Genomic DNA, 21,356 nt, shown 5'->3' on the forward strand with positions numbered 1-21,356 from the left:
ACTAGCACTCGGACTGCGTTTTTGTTATCAATGGTATGATAGTTGACTTGCTACTTGTTCAAATAGCGACTTAAGTTTAGGGTAAATCCCTAAGTGTTAGTTTGGTACCGTCCCCCGAACTGCTGGGGAATCACTTATAAATATATGTTAATAATATAAAATTTATAAGCCGATGTGGTTCTCATTTAAATATGTATATTTCGTATTATATTTTCAAATTACAACAAATATATGTAAAAGCTACAATTGTTCAGTCTTAAGAAGTCATTTAAGAATACAATATCATCGGATACATTCCATATACAATGTATTTTTCAATATTACTGTCACTTCTAATAACACAAATATACATTGAAGTTGCAGCCACTTCCGAAATTGCTAATGGAAAAGATGAACAGTGTCCCTATGAAAACACCGTAAATTTAACTAATCACCAGAAATACGAAAATGGATCATATCTCTATGAAGGTATTATAATACCAATCGAAAAACAGAAACTTTACGATTATCACTTAGAATTTATGCACAAAAGGACAACAGTTCCTCTTCATTTAAGAGGTTGTGTTTGTGAGAAACAGCCCTGTATGAAATTGTGTTGCGAAAAGGATGAGTACTTTAGTGATAAGGGTGATCTGAGTAAATGTGAAAAATTAGCTTCGGATATGAAAATTGATTGGAAATTGTTAATATATGGCGATAATGGTACAACGAATATGTTTAATATATTCGATCATTTTACTATACAAGTGGGTTTACCATGTCAGCGTCCGAAGGCACTTGATAAGAATATGGATTTGTGGAATTTAAAAGAGGTATGTTTAAAGGATTTTAAAATTTGCGAAATATTTGTATACTCTTTAGCTAAATTACTTAAGATGCGCCAATAAGGGGAAGTATTTAAATATATTTATAAGTATTGTGATTTTTTATCTGATTCTTTTAAAACTAAACTTAAACAGTATTTTACCCCAACAAATATTATATTTTATCATAGTTTCTGATTGTCATCAAAATTTTTGAAAAATCTATGTTAAAAATATATACGTATGACAATACTTATACCGGTGATTGATGAATTAACTTTGACTACAGTCTCGTCTATAATATCTATAAACCTGGCCAAAGGGTCTTTTATAGTCCTGCATGTAGTGTCTTCTTAAGTTCTGTGTATAACCTCGTATATTATCTCGTCTATAGTCTCGTTCCATGTCTGGATTATAGTCTTGTTTGTAGTCCTGTCTGTAGTCTCGTCTATAGTTCTGACAATAGCCTCGTCAATAGTTCTGGCTATAGTCTAGGCTATAGTCTAGGCTATAGTCTAGGCTATAGTCTAGGCTATAGTCTATAGTCCTGACTTTAGTCTCGCCCATAGTACTGACTCTAGCCTCCTCTATAGTCTTGACTCTAGTTTTGGCTATATTCACGTTTTTAGTCCTGGCTATAGTCTGGTCTATAGTCTTGACTATACCCTTGACAATAGCCTCAACTATAGTGTTGATTATAACTTATAGTTCTGACTATAGTCTCGTCTATAGTCTTGACTATAGTCTTCACTATAGCCTCAACTATAGTGTTGATTATAATTTATAGTCCTGACTATAGTCTAGTCTATAGTCTCGTCTTTAGTCCTTACTAACTATAGTCTTGTCTATATTCTTGACTATACTCTCGTCTATAGCTTTCACAGGTTATAGTCCTGGCTATAATTTCGTCTTGACTATAGTTCATAGTCCTTACTAAATCTAGTCTATAGTTTCGTATATAGTCCTACCTACAGCTTCGTCTATACTCCTGACTATAGTCTAGCTTATAGTCAGTATAGCAATGTTCTTTACTATAGTTTCCTTTATAGTTTTGACTATGTCAATATAGTATACTATAGTCTTGTGTACAGTCTTTACTAAAGTTAAGCAATTTTAAATATTATCCCGTTAATATTCTTGTTGGCACCCTTTAAAGTAGTCTCGTTATATTCCAATATCTATAATACTAGTCTTGACTATAGTCTTTAGTGTTTATAAATATAGTCACGTTTAATTATCTTTTACATGCTAGCTATAGTACCATATATGTAAGGATTGTCTCTAATTCTCGAGTATAGTCGAGAATTCAATTTATAACTCGCTCTTGTCCCTAAAATTCTCGAATTGTAAAAAATTAAAAAAGTTTTAATTAAAGCCATTATTGTATATAATATTTTTCAGAATGGAATTTTAAACATTTCATCGGACAACTCATTACTGGACACATTAAACTATTGCTACTCACCGCATTTAGACAACGATACTGCAGAATATGTATTAGTACCTTTCAGTTGTCCGATTATCAATAATGCCACCTGGCGTATTTATTTAAATTCATACGGTAAGTCAAATGATATATAATTTTATTTTTAAGAACTCTAAAATAATTACAATTTTTTTATAATAGGCATGGTTATATCGATTATATTTTTGATACCCACGATATTGGTGTATTTACTGTTAAAAGAATTGAGAGGAAATTTAAGTGGTAAACTATTGATCTGTTATTTAGTGTCATTGACCGTAGGTTATACCATTATAAGTTTTATAAATATTTCACATTTACGATTTGGTATTGCATCCTGTAGAATATTGGGTGAGTTATTAGGAAAGTATAATTAAATGATAGATATTTTATATTTATATTACTTTTTCTAAGGTTTCACTTGTTACTTTTTCTTTATGGCGGCCTTTTTATGGTTAAGTGTTTTATGTTTCGATATCTGGATGAATTTCAATGACACTAGTATCGAGTTGAATTATGACAATAATTGTCAACAGTTTATTTTGTATTCCCTGTTTGTGTGGTCTGGGGCTGCTTTGGCTACTATATGTGCTATTTGTATAGAACTGTCGCCGAATGTGGATGATATTTATAAACCCGGTATTGGTGTGGAAATGTGTTGGTTAAATAGTAAGTGTTTTATTACAAATTAGTTTAAATTATAACTGTTGTTATTTTTTTTTTAGCTGAAAAATGGTCTGCATCTATATACTTTTATGGTCCTAATCTTGTTATATTAATTTTCAATATTGTAACTTTTACCCACATAACTGTAAAAATCTATCAAATACGACGTGATATGGCCAGAATGACACATAAAGAGAAATTCTTAAATGAAAAGTGTGTATTAAAAGTATCGTATGACGGGATTGGCTTTAATATAAAACAAGTATTTTCTTTTCTCCCCTTATAGTGCTATTGTCATTTTACGTTTATTCTTAATTATGGGCATTTCCTGGCTTTTCGATATCATATCATATTGCGTTCGTGAACATGAAAATTTGGATATTGCGTTTGTTCTATCAGACTTTATAAATGCCATTCAGGGTTGTTTGATATTTTCGTTGTTTGTCTTGAAACCGAAAATTTTGAAGCTAATCAAAAAAAGGTAATTTAAATTTTATATAAAATACGATAAAGTTTTTTTTAATTTTTTTATATTTTTTTTATTATTTCAAAGATTTTTTAAGACCCAAATCAATATGCCGCGAAGTAGTGGTACTACATGTAGCAGCCATTGCTAGAACTAATTATGTTTAAGTTGTGGGTTTAAGTTTAAGGCATAATAAACTGTAATAATAATAAAATTTCTATATATTTTCTTATAAAATAAAACGAAGAAAAAGTTAAGACGGGAATGTTATGGTTCCTAGCAATCGAGAGCCGAAGGGTAACGGTTAAAAGTCTCGAATAATAAATTGTTAAGGCAATTGATTCTATTGCGTACTAATGGAATTTTATCATTATATCTATATTATAAAAGAGATTTCTGCCCCTTCGACAGATATCGGTAAAAGGATTTTATGCCAGTTAGGGTCTAGATCTCAAAGTAGTCTGTTTCTAACATATATTGTTAAATCGTTAAATATTAATGTGGAAAAACTAACTATAGGAGTTTTATCTTTTTATGGATATTACTACAAGATTTCTGACCTTTCAAGTAATATCCACAGAACCACCCCATAAAAGGTTTAATACCAGGCTTCATGCGAAGTTATTTTTTCCGAAAAGATATTGTTTTTTTTAAGATTTATTAAATATCAAATGATGTCATAAAAAAGGTGATATATGGGGCCATGTTCAATTGTGGACCGATATTAATAAAATTTAGTAGAGGAATTGAGATTAAGAAAAATGTTTTGATACTCAAACATACCCAGCAAAAACCGTGTAATGACGTGTACTTACACAACAACTTGCATTTTAATAACTTCTACATACCATATGCATTACAATTGAACTATCTAGTAATATCTCCCATTTGGGCCCTATACTGGTAACAAAAAAAGTAAAAAAGTAAAAGTAAGGACTTATGACTTTATAGATTGAGGCTTTACACATTTATAACACAGGCCTTCAATGATATAATTTTATGTGGTGATTTCGAAAATGTCAATAAGAAAGTAATATCACACACCTATTTTTTACAGTTCCACAGATGTTTAAGTTCCAGTGAATTCTAGACTTATACTCAAAGTAAAATTTTGCAATATTGTGAAATTTAAATTAATTTTGATATGATGTAAATCAAATCTAAGTAAAATATGTATATAATAAAGATCCAAATTTATAATGGCAGCAAAAAAAAAAACTTTATTAACCCTTAAACGTTAGTTTATTCAATACTTTAGCATCTCCCCTATATATATGACTAAATATTATGGTACATTATACCGCGATATTTGAGAACCACTTATATACCAACACTTCGTAAGACTGTATAGTACTTGTGGTATTTTATTTTTTTCTCAATATTATTTTAGTGTAAACTTTTTTTGTATTTTTAAATTCGTATAAGTATTACAAAAAAAATATGTTTCAAATCAAATGATAACTTTCATTTCTATAATCAGTCTTTAAAGATCATTTAAGAATATAACATCATACAGAACAAAAAAACTGAACAATTAAATTACTAATTTTAATAAATTTTATTTACAATGAATTTATTTATATTTTTAATCCTCCTAACATGGCAAATTTATATCGGACTACCATGGACATTTGCCCAGGATGAAGAGAACAATGAAGAAATATGTCCCTATCAAAATACCGTAAATTTAACCAATCTGGAGAAGTACGAAAATGGTTCATATTTGTATGAGGACATTTTAATACCACCCGAAAAACAGAATTTCTATGATTATCATTTGAAATTTTTGAGGAAAAGGGTATCGGTACCGAGACATCTAAGAGGTTGTGTTTGTGAAAATAAACCCTGTATAAAATTGTGTTGCGAAAAGGATGAGTATCTCAACGACAAGGGAAATACGAGTAAATGTGAGAAAATAACTTCGGAAATGACTGTACAATGGATATTGCCCTTACTTGGGGAATACGATAAAGTCGAAACGGCTAACATATTAGAACATTTCACCTTACAAGTGGGTTTACCATGTCGCGAACCGGAGGCATTAGATAAGACTCTTGATGAATGGATTTTAAAGAAGGCAAGTTAAAAATGGCACTGAAATTGTTATTTTGTAAAAGGATGTGTCAATGAGAGAATGTATTATTATCTGTATGTAGTCTTTATTGAAAAGTTTTTGCGGTTTAAGTTTATAAAAGTTGTTTGTGTATGATCGGTGAACCATGTTAAAGATTACATTAAATAGTTGCACAGTGGTATAAAAATATGAAAAAGGAAACAATTTGGTTTTTGCTAAGCGGTATGTCCGCAAGAGGAAGTCTTTGAGGTTGCCCCATCTCAAACAAAATAAAAGCGAATAGTGCATAATATAATTAGGTAGATAGATGGATAGATAGATAGATAGATAGATAGATAGATAGATAGATAGATAGATAGATAGATAGATAGATAGACAGACAGACATATAGATAGATAGATAGATAGATAGATAGATAGATAGATAGATAGATAGATAGATAGATAGATAGATAGATAGATAGATAGATAGATAGATAGATAGATAGATAGATAGATCTATAGATAGACAGACAGACAGATTGATTGATTGATTGATTAGTTAGTTAGTTAGTTAGTTAGTTACTTAGTTAGTTAGTTAGTTAGTTAGTTAGTTAGTTAGTTAGTTAGTTAGTTAGTTAGTTAGTTAGTTAGTTAGTTAGTTAGTTAGTTAGTTAGTCACTGTTTGTTTGTTACGTATTTTTTTCAAATAAATAATTTTCATTTACATTTTCTAATTATTTCTCCAGAATGGATCTTTATACATCTCATCCGATGGGTCTGAACTCGACACTTTGGACTATTGCTACTCACCCCATTTAGATGAGGATTCTAATGAATATATTTTAACACCTTTCAGTTGTCCCATTTTGAATATTGGCTCCTGGCAATTGTACCTAAACACATATGGTAAACTGAAGAATTAAGAATTTCAAAATGCTTAACAAAATAACTTTTTCTTTAGCGATGACTATATCAGTGGTATTTTTAATACCAACTATATTGGTGTATTTAGTGTTAAAAGAATTGAGGGGAAATCTGCGCGGTAAACTTTTGATTTCTTATTTGATCTCGTTGACCGTAGGTTATACAATTATAACTTTTATAAATATTTCAAGTTTAAAATTCGATATTATACCCTGTAGTATATTGGGTGAGTTATTGATTTTGTATATTGTTTGGACTAATTTTAGAAAAATCTTTTAAAGGTTTCACTTGTTACTTTTTCTTTATGGCGGCATTTTTATGGTTGGGTGTTTTATGTTTTGATATTTGGAGAAATTTCGGAGAAACTAGTATTGAATTGAATTCTGCTAAGAATCAACTACAGTTTATTTATTATTCACTGTTTGCTTGGTTGGGGGCTGGCCTGGCGACCTTCTGTGCTATTTGTATAGAACTGTCAACGACCGTGGATGAAATTTATAAACCAGGAATTGGAGTGGAAATGTGTTGGTTAAATAGTAAGTGCGGAAATTTTTATTAACAAAATTTTATCTAACTCGTTGTGTACCTAATTGTACCTTTCAGCGGAAAAATGGTCGGCTGCAATATATTTTTATGGACCTAATCTTGTTATATTGATTTTTAATTTTGTAACATTTTCTCACATAACGACAAAAATCTATAAAGTTAGACGCGATGTGGCTAGAATGACTCATAAAGAGAAATTCTTTCAAGAAAAGTTAGTTAGATAGTTGTGCTAAAATGATAGAAAAACTGAAATATTCTTAATACTATATAAATATTTTATCTTCTTTATTCTTCCTTTAGTGCTATTGTCATTCTACGTCTATTCCTAATAATGGGCATATCCTGGCTTTTCGATATTATTTCGTATTGTGTGCGCGAATATGAAAACTGGGAAATTGTGTTTGTATTTTCGGATTTCGCCAATGCTATTCAAGGAATTTTAATATTTTCTTTGTTCGTCTTGAAACCGAAAATTTTGAAACTATTAAAAAAAAGGTAATTCATAATGTTTATAAAATTTTGAAATTGATACTAATTTTTTATAATTTCAAAGATTTTTTGAGAATCAAGATCAGCGTAGAAGTGGGTGTACATATTCATCAAATTTTTCGAAATTACCAACTTCATCTTAGGACTGGCGTAAACTATTATTCAAAATACATAAATAAATCAATAAATGATGCCAAAGTACATTTTTGAATGAATTACGAAAGTATACGAATACGTAAATTTAAAATATTATATTTTTATTGATTTACAAATTATTTCTGGAAATAACATTATAATTTTTGTAATAAATTAATCCTTTAATATGTACCTGTTTCATTCGAAAAGATCGAAATGCTCGATATAATGCCAAAAATATGGAAAAGAATTTCGCCATACTTACATTACACTATAGTTTCCATAATTTGCAAAAATTAAACCCTCTAGTTCCTCTCGCAGGGTTCATTATGTGCTGTCAACAAATGGACTGGAGATCAGACACGACTAGACTATAGACTAGACTATAGACTAGACTATAGACTAGACTATGGATTAGAATATAGACTAGACTATAGACTAGACTATATGCTAGACTATAGACTAGACTATAGACTAGACTATAGACTAGACTATAGACTAGACTATAGACTAGACTATAGACTAGACTATAGACTAGACTATAGACTAGACTATAGACTAGACTATAGACTAGACTATAGACTAGACTATAGACTAGACTATAGACTAGACTATATACTAGACTATAGACTAGACTATAGACTAGACTGTAGACTAGACTATAGACTCGACTATAGACTAGACTATAGACTAGACTATATACTAGACTATAGACTAGACTATAGACTAGACTATAGACTAGACTACAGACTAGACTATAGACTAGAATTTAATAATGACCTAGAATATATGCACTTTTGAACCATATTTCAATGTTTTACGAACGGAATGATGGTGGCTATAAGAAGAGAGAAATTTTTCAATATCTGAGAGGACTGAAAAAATACTAAAGTACTTAATTTTTCAACCATGCTATACCTTTTATATATTAAGGTGGTGAGCATACGAATGCATACGTTCGCATATTTACTAAATGTTTAATTTTGTATGTTTGTTGGGTTGGAGCTTCAAACCTTTGCTACCAACGCAACATTAAATGTGCTGTTACTGCTTAGTAGTACCAACAATGTTAAGTGAATAAATCAGGGATGGATAATTCAGTATTATTGTTATAAAATGAATAAGGTTAATAAATTATTGAATGGGTTATATCACAGGCTAGTCAAAAGATCAGTAAATAATTGTATGGCCTATATGTGACACATACTATGAAGAATAATAGTAAAAAGAACGGTCAGTACTCTTGTCCACTGATCAATAAATTAGTCCACAGATTAGAAGGCTACATTAAAAATGTTATTAATATTTCAAAACTTCACTTTTCCATGCCTGGTCGGAATGATAAAATGAGTGAATGAATGTACAAACGAATGATTAACTGTTGGTTTGATGGTTCGGTTGGAACAGCAACAACTGTTGCTCCGGCTACTTGTTGCTGTTTTTCTAGTTTGTTTTTCGGTTTTACTAATTTCAGTTTATGAGGAGCGTTTCAGCTAAACGGTCAGTTGTTTGTCGAAGACGCGAAAAGTACGTGAAACCGTATTAAAATTCACTTAAAGTTTATTCAAACATTTTTCACTAATAAATAGATTTGTTTATAAATAATAAAATATGAATACAAATGGAATTTGTTAAGAAAAATTTCAAAACAACAATTAAAAACTCAACAATAACGAAAAAAATTAAGAAGAGTGTTGATTTAAAATAAACAAATCTTTTTGTATAAAGATATTAAAATTATAAAAAAATATGTAATTTTAATAAAAAATAATAATTTTTAGAGCTGTACAAAAATAATAATTAAATTTCGGAGAAAAAGTGTGCTTCAAAAGAATTAAAAAAAGTAAGAATTAAAACCCGATTAAAATTAAGTGATAAATTATTTATTTTTATTATTTTCTTTAAAAATGTTTGTATCTTTTAAAAATTGATTTTATTTTTCCGTGTTGTTATTAAAGAAAACGCCAACTTTTGTTTTGTTGTTGCTGTATGATTTTTTTATTAATGTGACACATTGTTTGTTGTTTGGATTTCTTTCTTCATTATTGACATTTACTGTTTTCGTTTTTTGCTGTTGGTATGTTTTTTTTTTTTTTTTGCTTTTATTATTATTACTTTTGACAATTTATAATCTTAAGAATATTGGTAGAAACATATAGAAAAAAGTTGGTAAACATAACCCTTCGTTATAAGTTTGCAACGAAATAAAAAACTTCCTACTTCCCCTAAACTTTGAGATAAAATTTAATTTGAAAACTTTTGTAGGTTCAGAAATCATTACGATCAGTCCATAATTGGCTTCAGTACAATAGTTGCACCTAATTAAGAAAAATAATTATCACGTTATATAGTTTTATAAAGTCGGACGGAATTTACTTAATGATAATTTATTTTTTATAGAAATACGTATGTCTATATTCCAAAAATGAGACCAGTCTATATCCCTGTATATCTTTGAACCAGTCCAGAAAAAAGATCAGTCTATATTTCAGACTTTAAACCAGTTATTAGTCCAGATAATAGACTTTTCCATAGTCCAGACTATAGACTTGGCTATAGTCCAGACTATAGACTTGGCTATAATCCAGACTATACACTTGGCTATAGTCCAGACTATAGACTTGGCTATAGTCCAGACTATAGATTTGGCTATAGTCCAGACTATAGACTTGGCTATAGTCCAGACTATAGATTTGGCTATAGTCCAGACTGTAGACATGGCTATAGTTCAGACTATAGACTTGGCTATAATTCAGACTATAGACTTGTCTATAATTCAGACTATAGACTTGGCTATAGTTCAGACTATAGACTTGGCTAAAGTTCAGACTATAGACTTGGCTGTATTCCAGACTATAGACTTGGCTATAGTCCAGACTATAGACTTGGCTATATTCCAGACTATAGACATGGTTATAGTCCAGACTATAGACTTGGCTATAGTCCAGACTATAGACTTGGCTATAGTCCAGACTATAGACTTGTCTATAGTCCAGACTATAGACTCGGCTATAATTCAGACTATAGACTCGGCTATAGTCCAGACTATAGACTTGGCTATAGTCCAGACTATAGACTTGGCTATAGACCAGACTATAGACTTGGCTATAGTCCAGACTATAGACTTGGCTATAGTCCAGACTATAGACTTGGCTATAGTCCAGACTATAGACATGGCTATAGTCCAGACTTTTGGCGAGACGTTTTTCAGAAGAAAAATATCTCTTTTTAAGGGGCTGAAGAGACAGTTTCTTTAGAAGAAAAGTTTTCTATACAAAAATACCTGTTCAATATGAAAAAAGTGTCTCTTCAAATGACATTTTTCTATAGAAAACAGTTTGAGGAGACATCTTTGTATATTAAGAGTTTTTTTTACAGAAAGGTGGACTATCTTAAAGAGAATTTTTTAATTTTTGTAGAGACTTTTTTAAAGAGAGACTTTTTCTATAGGAAAATAGTTTGAGGAGACATCTTTGTAGATTTAGAGTCTCTTTTACAGAAAAAGGAAATACCTTAAAAAGACATCCTTATAGAAAAACTGTATCTTTAGGAGAGACTTTTTATATAAGTGGCAATCATCGTGCAATCATCGTTTTGGCAAGCTTTAGTGTTACATTCTGGAAATCATATTTAAAAAATTTGCTTTTTAGTGTAGAGTTCTCATAAATATTAAAGTGCTTTTTTTACCTTTCTATAAGTAAGTGTTTAATGAGTTGATAAGAAAACTAAATAATCCGTTAATAAATAAAAATAAAAACTTTTATTTACATTTAAGTTCAACGATTTAAAAGTTTTGTGAAACATTGCATTGTATATTTTCTTAATGGGTGTGTGATCATGTGAATAAGAACGAATATTTATTGTGAAAGACAAAGAAAAGACAATTTTAAGGAAATAATTCGTATTCCTTAAAAGTTTATCTAAAAAAACAGAAATTTAGTTACTAAATTTAGTAAAATCATGTAATCTATAAGAACTTAACCCGTTGTTTAATTTAAAATAAAGAAACTGGTCAGGTGTAAAATATTGTTTAAAATATTATCGCGGTAATTCCCCTTAACTTGAGATTATGTTTGTGAAATCAACAATAATAACGGTCAAGTTTAAACCAAAAAAACACAAATATGTAAAAACCAGTTAATCTCTAATTGTCAAAACGTGTACAACTAAATGCAAAATACATATTTACAGATAGTAATTAATTCAATTTTTTTTTTAATCCATATGTCTACAACTTTTGCTACAAATAAATCTCATAAGTATTTACTTTTTTGTTGTAACCATTTTTTTTTGTGTTATATTTATTCAATATTGCCAATGATTTTTTATTAATATATCTTTTCTGGAAAACATTTGTTATAAATAAATCTTATTATATGTTTTAATTTGTTGTGACATTTTGTATATATTTGTTCGCACTTTTTGCTAACATTTAAATTATAATACATTTGTAGTTTTCTCACATTTTTTCACAGTGTTTTATAGTATCTAAACATTTTTTTTCTTAATTAAATTAAAAATATTTTAATGCTGCACCTTTAATTTTATAATATAGATATTCCTAAAATGATAATAAGCATCTAGCGTTTGAGTACCCTACACCAATCAATTAATTTTAAAACAGGAGCAAACAGATTTTCAAAGGATATAGGAATTAATATTACATATATTAATGTTATTCTCTTCAAGATAATACACAAATTATCGAATTGACTATATAGACTATAACATAGACTAGACTATAGATCTGACTATAGATTAGACTATAGAATAGACTACAGACTAAACTATAGACTAGTCTATGTATGGTCTAGTCTATAGTTTAGTCTATAGTCTAGTCTATAGTCTAGTCTACAGTCTAGTCTATAGTCTAGTCTATAGTCTAGCCTATAGTCTAGTCTATAGTCTAGTCTATAGTCTAGTCTATAGTCTAGTCTATAGTCTAGTCTATAGTCTAGTTAATAGTCTAGTCTATAGTCTAGTCTATAGTCTAGTCTATAGTCTAGTCTATAGTCTAGTCTATAGTCTAGTCTATAGTCTAGTCTATAGTCTAGTCTATAGTCTAGTCTATAGTCTAGTCTATAGTCTAGTCTATAGTCTAGTCTATAGTCTAGTCTATAGTCTAGTCTATAGTCTAGTCTATAGTCTAGTCTATAGTCTAGTCAATAGTCTAGTCTATAGTCTAGTCTATAGTCTAGTCTATAGTCTAGTCTATAGTCTAGTCTATAGTCTAGTCTATAGTCTAGTCTATAGTCTAGTCTATAGTCTAGTCTATAGTCTAGTCTATAGTCTAGTCTATAGTCTAGTCTATAGTCTAGTCTATAGTCTAGTCTATAGTCTAGTCTATAGTATAGTCTATAGTCTAGTCTATAGTCTAGTCTATAGTCTAGTCTATAGTCAAGTCTATAGTCTAGTCTATAGTCTAGTCTATAGTCTAGTCTATAGTCTAGTCTATAGTCTAGTCTATAGTCTAGTCTATAGTCTAGTCTATAGTTTAGTCTATAGTCTAGTCTATAGTCTAGTCTATAGTCTAGTCTATAGTCTAGTCTATAGTTTAGTCTATAGTTTAGTCTATAGTCTAGTCTATAGTCTATGTATGGTCTAGTCTATAGTCTAGTCTATAGTGTAGTCTATAGACTATATAGTCTATAGTCTATTCTATAGTCTAGTCTATACTATAGTCTATAGAATAGACTATAGACTATATAGACTATAGACTATATAGTCTGTAGACTAGACTATAGACTATGTAGTCTATAGTCTAGTCTATAGTCCAGTCTATACTATATAGTCTATAGTCTATTCTATAGTCTAGTCTATACTATAGTCTATAGACTAGACTATAGACTATATAGTCTATAGACTAGACTATAGACTATATAGTCTATAGACTAGACTATATTATAGACTTGACTATACTATAGACTAGTCCCCGTAGAAAATTGTAATTGTTCTAAGGGTAATGCCAAATTAAATAACACATTTTCAAAGAGAATTAAATTAATATCTAAGAGTAAAATTAAAATGAATCACGTTTAAAATCTAATTGACTTAAATTTGATCACGTATTATGCATATAAGAAAGAAATATTAGTTTATTTCCTTAATAATTTTTAATTATTATCATGTGGCGAGTAAAAAAAACAATTTGTTACATTCATAAAACTAAATAAGTGTGGGTGTCATGTGAGATCGGAATATAAGCCTAATTTAAATTTGATGTCAAATATAAAACTTAACTTATTATTATTTATTTTCGCAAAGAATTGACTTATAAATTTGTTTATAGTTTCAAGGGATCCCAAAAACCCATCAACATAAATTTCGATAATCAATACTTCTTTCAAAAGCATAACTTCTTTTAAACCTCAATACAATACTAACTTATCTAAAGTATTGTAAAACAATATATATAATTGCTATATATAAAAATATTACTCTTTCTTCTAAAATTTCTGTATTTTATAAGAATTTTTCCATTTCATACAAATTACGTTATTTTTAGTACTTTTTCCCAAAATTAAAGATTTCAAATTAGCTACGAAAATTATCATTTATATTTTAGCAAATTCATAAAAGATTAAGAACAAATAAATAAGAGCGTTAAATATTTCTAAATAAGAAAAACATAAAATTTTATAAAAATACTCAATCATGAATGACTGACAGCTTTTTGCTCTGGTTATAGGAACATTTAGTTCGGATCTACTATACCTTGCGGCAAATCAGTAGCAATTTTAAAACAATCGATAATTTTTAAGTGTTTTTTTTTTCTTTTTGGAATCTATTGAATTTTGGCGAAAAAGAAAAATGTTAAGAGATAATTGTTAAGTACTATACACAGAGGTCTAGATATACGGTGAGTGTGGAACATAGCATATGTATGTACTTTTAACTTTTAAATAGAGACGAAATGTATAAATCCTTAGTGATGTTAAATAGGAAATAAATTTCAAAGGAATTACTTTTTAAACTGTATGCTATAGAGAAAATTCAGAAACTTCAATCTATCTTCTAGTAGCAGCTTACACTTTGCACCACCGGTGATGAGTACAGTAACCTATTGATTAGTTTGTGATTGTGACAAAGGCCTCGTGATTATTAAGTGAATAAATTTAAAAAAATTTCTATTTTCCTTTACAATTACTAGAGTCTTCTACTTTAACTATAGTATTACACTTTTTTACCCACAACTCCTAAAACATGTCATAAGTATGTTGTTTCTTAAAGCGCTCTTCAAGTTTCAAGTGTTTCATTGTTTTTTTTTTTATTTCAGAATTCAACTATTTATTAATAATATTGTATTTTTTTAAATTTTTGCTATATACAAATCTCTTTATACTTATGTTTGTATAAATCTGTTACTAAACAAATGTCTATTGTTTATGAGTAGATAGTTCCCTCAGTGGTACAGAGTCTCTCCACTACCTACGTTTACGTTTTCATTCAAAATAATTAAAATGTTTACACTTGAATAACCATTTGGTATTTATTTGTAGATCAAAAATTCACATGTGATGCTTAAAACAAAAAAAAATATATAATAAAATATAATATTTTTTTTCGATTGTTTGTTTTTTATTGTAATTATTAAAAATAATGGTTTTGTGAAATTCCCAAAAAATAATTTGAATAAATTCATTCGAAATTTGATTTTATAGGAATTGACATTTACATGTAATAGATCGATCATTGCGAAAATAACTTCGGAAGTGGAAGATCATTTATAAAAAACTTTCTAATCAGAATATCTATTCTTATTAAGTAGAATAGTTGCTGTTAGTTTTTATAACTTGCCCAAAAATATATCTCTCTTACTGATAAATAGACTACACCATAGACTAGAATATAGACTAGACTATAGACTAGACTATAGACTAGACTATAGACTAGACTATAGACTAGACTATGGACTAGACTATAGACTAGACTATAGACTAGACTATAGACTAGACTATAGATAAGATTATAGACTAGACTATAAACTAGACTATAGACTAGACTATAGACTAGACTATAGACTAGACTGTAGACTAGACTATGGACTAGACTATAGACTAGACTGTAGACTAGACTATAGACTAGACTATAGACTAGACTATAGACTAGACTATAGACTAGACTATAGACTAGACTATAGACTAGACTATAGACTAGACTATAGACTAGACTATAGACTAGACTATAGACTAGACTATAGACTAGACTATAGACTAGACTATAGACTAGACTAAAGACTAGACTATAGACTAGACTATAGACTAGACTAAAGACTAGACTATAGACTAGACTATAGACTAGACTATAGACTAGACTATAGACTAGACTATAGACTAGACTATATAGACTAGACTATAGACTAGACCATAGACTAGACTATAGACTAGACTATAGACTAGACTATAGACTAGACTATAGACTAGACTATAGACTAGACTATAGACTAGACTATAGACTAGACTATAGACTAAACTATAGACTAGACTATAGACTAGACTATAGACTAGACTATAGACTAGACTATAGACTAGACTATAGACTAGACTATAGACTAGACTATAGACTAGACTATAGACTAGACTATAGACTAGACTATAGACTAGACTATAGACTAGACTAAAGACTAGACTAAAGACTAGACTAAAGACTACTAGACTATAGACTAGACTATAGACTAGACTATAGACTAGACTATAGACTAGACTATAGACTAGACTATAGACTAGACTATAGACTAGACTATAGACTAGACTATAGACTTGACTATAGACTAGACTATAGACTAGACTATAGACTAGACTATAGACTAGACTATAGACTAGACTATAGACTAGACTATAGACTAGACTATAGACTAGACTATAGACTAGACTATAGACTAGACTATAGACTAGACTATAGACTAGACTATAGACTAGACTATAGACTAGACTATAGACTAGACTATAGACTAGACTATAGACTAGACTATAGACTAGACTATAGACTAGACTATAGACTAGACTATAGACTAGACTACAGACTAGACTATAGACTAGACTATAGACTAGACTATAGACTATAGACTAGACTATAGACTAGACTATAGACTAGACTATAGACTAGACTATAGACTAGACTATAGACTATAGACTAGACTATAGACTATAGACTAGACTATAGACTATAGACTAGACTATAGACTATGACTAGACTATAGACTAGGACTTATAGACTAGACTATAGACTAGACTATAGACTAGACTATAGACTATAGACTAGACTATAGACTAGACTATAGACTAGACTATAGACTAGACTATAGACTAGACTATAGACTAGACTATAGACTAGACTATAGACTAGACTATAGACTAGACTATAGACTAGACTATAGACTAGACTATAGACTAGACTATAGACTAGACTATAGACTAGACTATAGACTAGACTATAGACTAGACTATAGACTAGACTATAGACTAGACTATAGACTAGACTATAGACTAGACTATAGACTAGACTATATACTAGACTAAAGACTATAGACTAGACTATAGACTAGACTATAGACTAGACTATAGACTAGACTATAGACTAGACTATAGACTAGACTATAGACTAGACTATAGACTAGACTATAGACTAGACTATAGACTAGACTATAGACTAGACTATAGACTAGACTATAGACTAGACTATAGACTAGACTATAGACTAGACTATAGACTAGACTATAGACTAGACTATAGACTAGACTATAGACCCATTTGCCAAACTTATCATGCTGTGAACAGACGGATTTTATTTTATTTTATTTTATTTTATGTACTTTAGTGTGTCCACGAACAATATTATATTATTGACAAAATGATCTCATCATTATGTAAATCATTATTATCGAAACAAGGAGTTTTTGTTTTAGTTATTATTTTATTTTATGCCCTTTTTAATAAAATTCACAGAAAATATATTCTTAAACAACTTTAAAACTGTGTTAAAATTTACATTTAATTGGTTAATTTGGGTTTATTAATACCTTAAGGAGCATTTAGTTTCATGCTGATATCCAGGTGTAGTCTAGTGTCTGTTACCTTGGTAGCAAAACCGGTCATCAGTTGGGTTTTTTGTTCATGTGTACTAATATTTTATTCATATGTAGGATTGTGCATCCCAAAATGTAAAGCAATTGTAAAAAACGTCTAAAAACAACCTAAAATTTATAAATTTTGTTGTGCTTGGTAAAAATTTTATATATTTACAATTCAGTTGAAATTGTTAAACTGGTTTCTTATACATATTATATTGACATTAAAGTGATTCCAATAATAAAAAAAGAAAACAAAGATATTCCTCAAAATAAAAATTTACCTAAAATATTGTCATAAAACAATGAATATTTAAAGAAATCTCAGTTTATATTAATCCGTACGTAGTTTTAATCAATTTGTATATTATTTAGAAAAACACAAACTTTAGCCCAGACACAGCTATGACGTCAGTCATTGATAATAAACAGATAATTTGAAAATATCTAAGAATATTTATCTGTTTATTAATTTTAAATATTTTTGATGTTCTATTCTTTCTGAAATACATACATATGTACCTGTATGTATATACTTTTTTAAAAAAATATATTGTCTTTGATTTATTTGAATGATTAAGAACCATCTGCAATGATATACATACAACTATTTGAAATAGTTTTGGCTGTTTAAGAAAAAGCTTTTAATAACTTGTTAATAAGTAAAAAAAGATATAATCAAAAATTCCGGACAACAGCTTTAAGTAGATCGTTAATCATGGGCCGATTCTCACAAATTCAATATTATTTTATACAAAATTCATAACTATAAGACTAAAAAGTGTCGAATCGAAATCTAAATTTCGATAATTTTCATAATAATAACTCATTTTGGTCAAATGCCTAATTATCCCTTAGGACACAAGTGTTCGTTTCTTCTTTACCGGAATACTTTTTAAATATGTTAATTACTCAAGAACCGTGTTGCAACTTTATTCATATATTGGTTTCATGAACCAGGAAATTAAGATAACGATATTCGAGCCACATCGTTGCTATAAAAGATAATGTTCATAAACAATTTTAACCTTCATAAAACTCATTACTGAAACCTGTATACCGATGATATTGGATACAATGAACCGACATGTCTTTATCAAATTGCATGAGGATGGCATCGAATTCAACAAAAAAAGGACGCTTCGCAACCTACTTAGAAATCAATCTCATGAAACCCACTTGGAAAACCAACCCATTGACCAGACCCAATAAAACATCCTTTTTTGGGATAATGATGTATATCGCGTTCGTAAAATAGAAAGTCAGTAAGTTAGATAGATAGATAGATAGATAGATAGATAGATAGATAGATAGATAGATAGATAGATAGATAGATAGATAGATAGATAGATAGATAGATAGATAGATAGATAGATAGATAGATAGATAGATAGATAGATAGATAGATAGATAGATAGATAGATAGATAGATAGATAGATAGATAGATAGATAGATAGATAGATAGATAGATAGATAGATAGATAGGTAGATAGGTAGATAGGTAGATAGGTAGATAGGTAGTAAGTTAGTTAGTTAGTTAGTTAGTTAGTTAGTTAGTTAGTTAATTAGTTAGTTAGTTAGTTAGTTAGTTAGTTAGTTAGTTAGTCAGTCAGTTAGTCAGTTAGTCAGTTAGTCAGTTAGTTAGTTAGTTAGTTAGTTAGTTAGTTAGTTAGTTAGTTAGTTAGTTAGTTAGTAAGTTAGTTAGTCAGTTAGTTAGGTAGTTAGTTAGTTAGTTAGTTAGTTAGTTTTGTTTTTTATTTTATTCAATTTGTTTATTTATTCCAATAATATGTTTTAATTAGTTAGCAAAGCATCTTAGTTTAAGACTAGTTTACAATGATATTTTTTTATTATTTATGATTTCAAAACAATTTATAAACAAATAATTTAAAAAGAAATATGCAAATTGTAAAGTTTAATAAGAAATGTTATATTAGTTCCGTGATATTTTTTTTATGTTTATATTAAAGTTAATTGATATTGAAGTTATATCTTTTCAAAAAGTCATAAATTAATATTTTTTATAATGATGAAGTCCTCGTTTACGTTGCAGTTAAAAGGTAAACAGTGATAGTAAATATATTGCTACATATAATATATAAATGATATCTAATTGTCTGGTTTATAGAAAAACCATAATTAAACTTTGCAATTCTATCTTAAATGAAATATATATTAAATTCATGAAACCTTCTGTCCTAGTATACTGTCACATTAACTTTCAAAACATGTGACAAAAACTTGTTTTTAGAGCGTCATTATTAAAATTTTAAAATATTCTAAAATTTTTGTTAAACAATTTGTAAACAAAATACTGGTTCTATATAAAGATGCCATTATTAAAAATAAAAAAAAAATATTTTACCATCAAAAGTTAAGTATGTATATGTATTCCAATTCGACAATGACCTACTTTACCTCCTGTTTTTATTACATACTAAAAATACACATATCCCCAACGTAATATTGTTTGAAAACCAAGAATTCATTTTGTCTGTAATATAGGAATCTCAAATTTCTGTTTTAACAGAAAAATATTATATTGCGTTTTTAAAAACACCCATTTCCATTAAATGATAAAAATAATATAATTAGCTAAAAACATATTTTCATCTGTCCAATATGATCATATTACAAAAACCAAATAGAAAAACAACACATTTAAATTTATTTAGGAATTTTTCAATTCTCTATTTGTTTTAAAGTCATGTGTCTGGCGATATCTGCCAAGTTCTCGCTTGTGTTCATTTTCGTTGGAAAACACACAAGAAAAGTTCGTTAACAAATTATTAATTAGTTTTCTAGTTAATTATGTTAATCTCTTGAATACTTAACTAAAAAGCTAAGTACTTAAGTATTGTGAATTTCTAATAATTTTTTTTATTCATATTTATTTAGGGATGGTGTAAAAATGTCAAATAATTGAGAAATTAATTTTATTGCGATAAAAATAGACAATATTGTTAATCTTTTAACAAAAGTAATGAAATAAATTTACAGTAAGAAACAAAAGTAAAGATACGTTCACATCTAACAAATATTTGATGAAATTAAAGTAAAAAATCGACATTTTAATATTCGTTTAATGTACAATCTACATATATACGTAAAAATATTTGTTATTAAATAGTATTTCGTTCTGTAAACAAAATTTTCGTAAATATTACCTAACTATTGTGAATATTACGAAAATTTTCATATACAGTTAAGCATATGTTATTTTAAGTATGAATAATTTTTGTTAGCCACTGCAAATTATTGGTCCCATAATTTATACTAATAAAAAAACTATAAAAAACAAAATGGCACATTAACAAAAGCCAACACGTCATATTAAAAAAAAAATATTTATATATACTATATAGTTAGTTAGTTAGTTAGTTAGTAATTGGCTGATACGATTTCCGCAATTACTGATTACAACACAAGGACATTCTTATGTTGTTGTGGCTTTTCTTCAAATATGTTAAACTTGCTATCCGTTCTGTTGTTATGACGCTGCAATTGTGTGTGGGATCCGATAAACGTTCAAGATTTCTGTTCAACTACAATTCAAATAATTAGTTCGCGGTTATGTGTGGTTAAATGCTCCTATTATTTTTGTTCAAAATCCAAGGCAATTTTAAACCAAAATACGTCATTAATATAAAAAATTACTAAACAACATGCAAAAACATCATATCAGACAACATTTAATTTTGGAGAGCCCCTACAAGCTTTTATTTTACCAAGTTAACCTT

The 21,356-nt window shown here is 28.7% G+C and overlaps 2 protein-coding genes across 7 annotated transcripts in view; both read left to right on the forward strand.

Moving 5' to 3' along the window:
- Positions 1 to 272: 272 nt before the first annotated feature.
- Positions 273 to 7,755, forward strand: LOC111687899. The gene is made up of 14 exons (XM_046952580.1): positions 273 to 812; positions 2,205 to 2,364; positions 2,431 to 2,619; positions 2,683 to 2,937; positions 2,994 to 3,147; positions 3,221 to 3,415; positions 3,498 to 3,525; positions 4,962 to 5,477; positions 6,202 to 6,361; positions 6,417 to 6,605; positions 6,661 to 6,915; positions 6,983 to 7,136; positions 7,226 to 7,420; positions 7,479 to 7,755. The coding sequence occupies exons 1-14, from the start codon at positions 306 to 308 to the stop codon at positions 7,555 to 7,557; spliced, it is 3,036 nt and encodes a 1,011-aa protein (XP_046808536.1). The 5' UTR covers positions 273 to 305; the 3' UTR covers positions 7,558 to 7,755.
- Positions 7,756 to 9,333: 1,578 nt separating this feature from the next.
- Positions 9,334 to 21,356, forward strand: part of LOC111687769 (G-protein coupled receptor Mth2) — a 38,984-nt gene continuing 26,961 nt past the window's right edge. For 4 of the 6 annotated variants that reach the window (XM_023450255.2, XM_023450249.2, XM_023450262.2 and 1 more), the window contains exon 1: positions 9,508 to 9,626. The gene's annotated coding sequence lies outside the window, so the exon portion shown is untranslated. Of the gene's footprint in view, positions 9,393 to 9,503; positions 9,627 to 21,356 lie in introns of those variants that run through there. The other 2 variants (XM_046952297.1, XM_046952298.1) reach the window with 2 other exon arrangements.

The sequence above is a fragment of the Lucilia cuprina genome, chromosome 5 (assembly GCF_022045245.1).
Source record: "Lucilia cuprina isolate Lc7/37 chromosome 5, ASM2204524v1, whole genome shotgun sequence".
In the NCBI taxonomy this organism is placed as follows: Eukaryota; Metazoa; Arthropoda; class Insecta; order Diptera; family Calliphoridae; genus Lucilia; species Lucilia cuprina.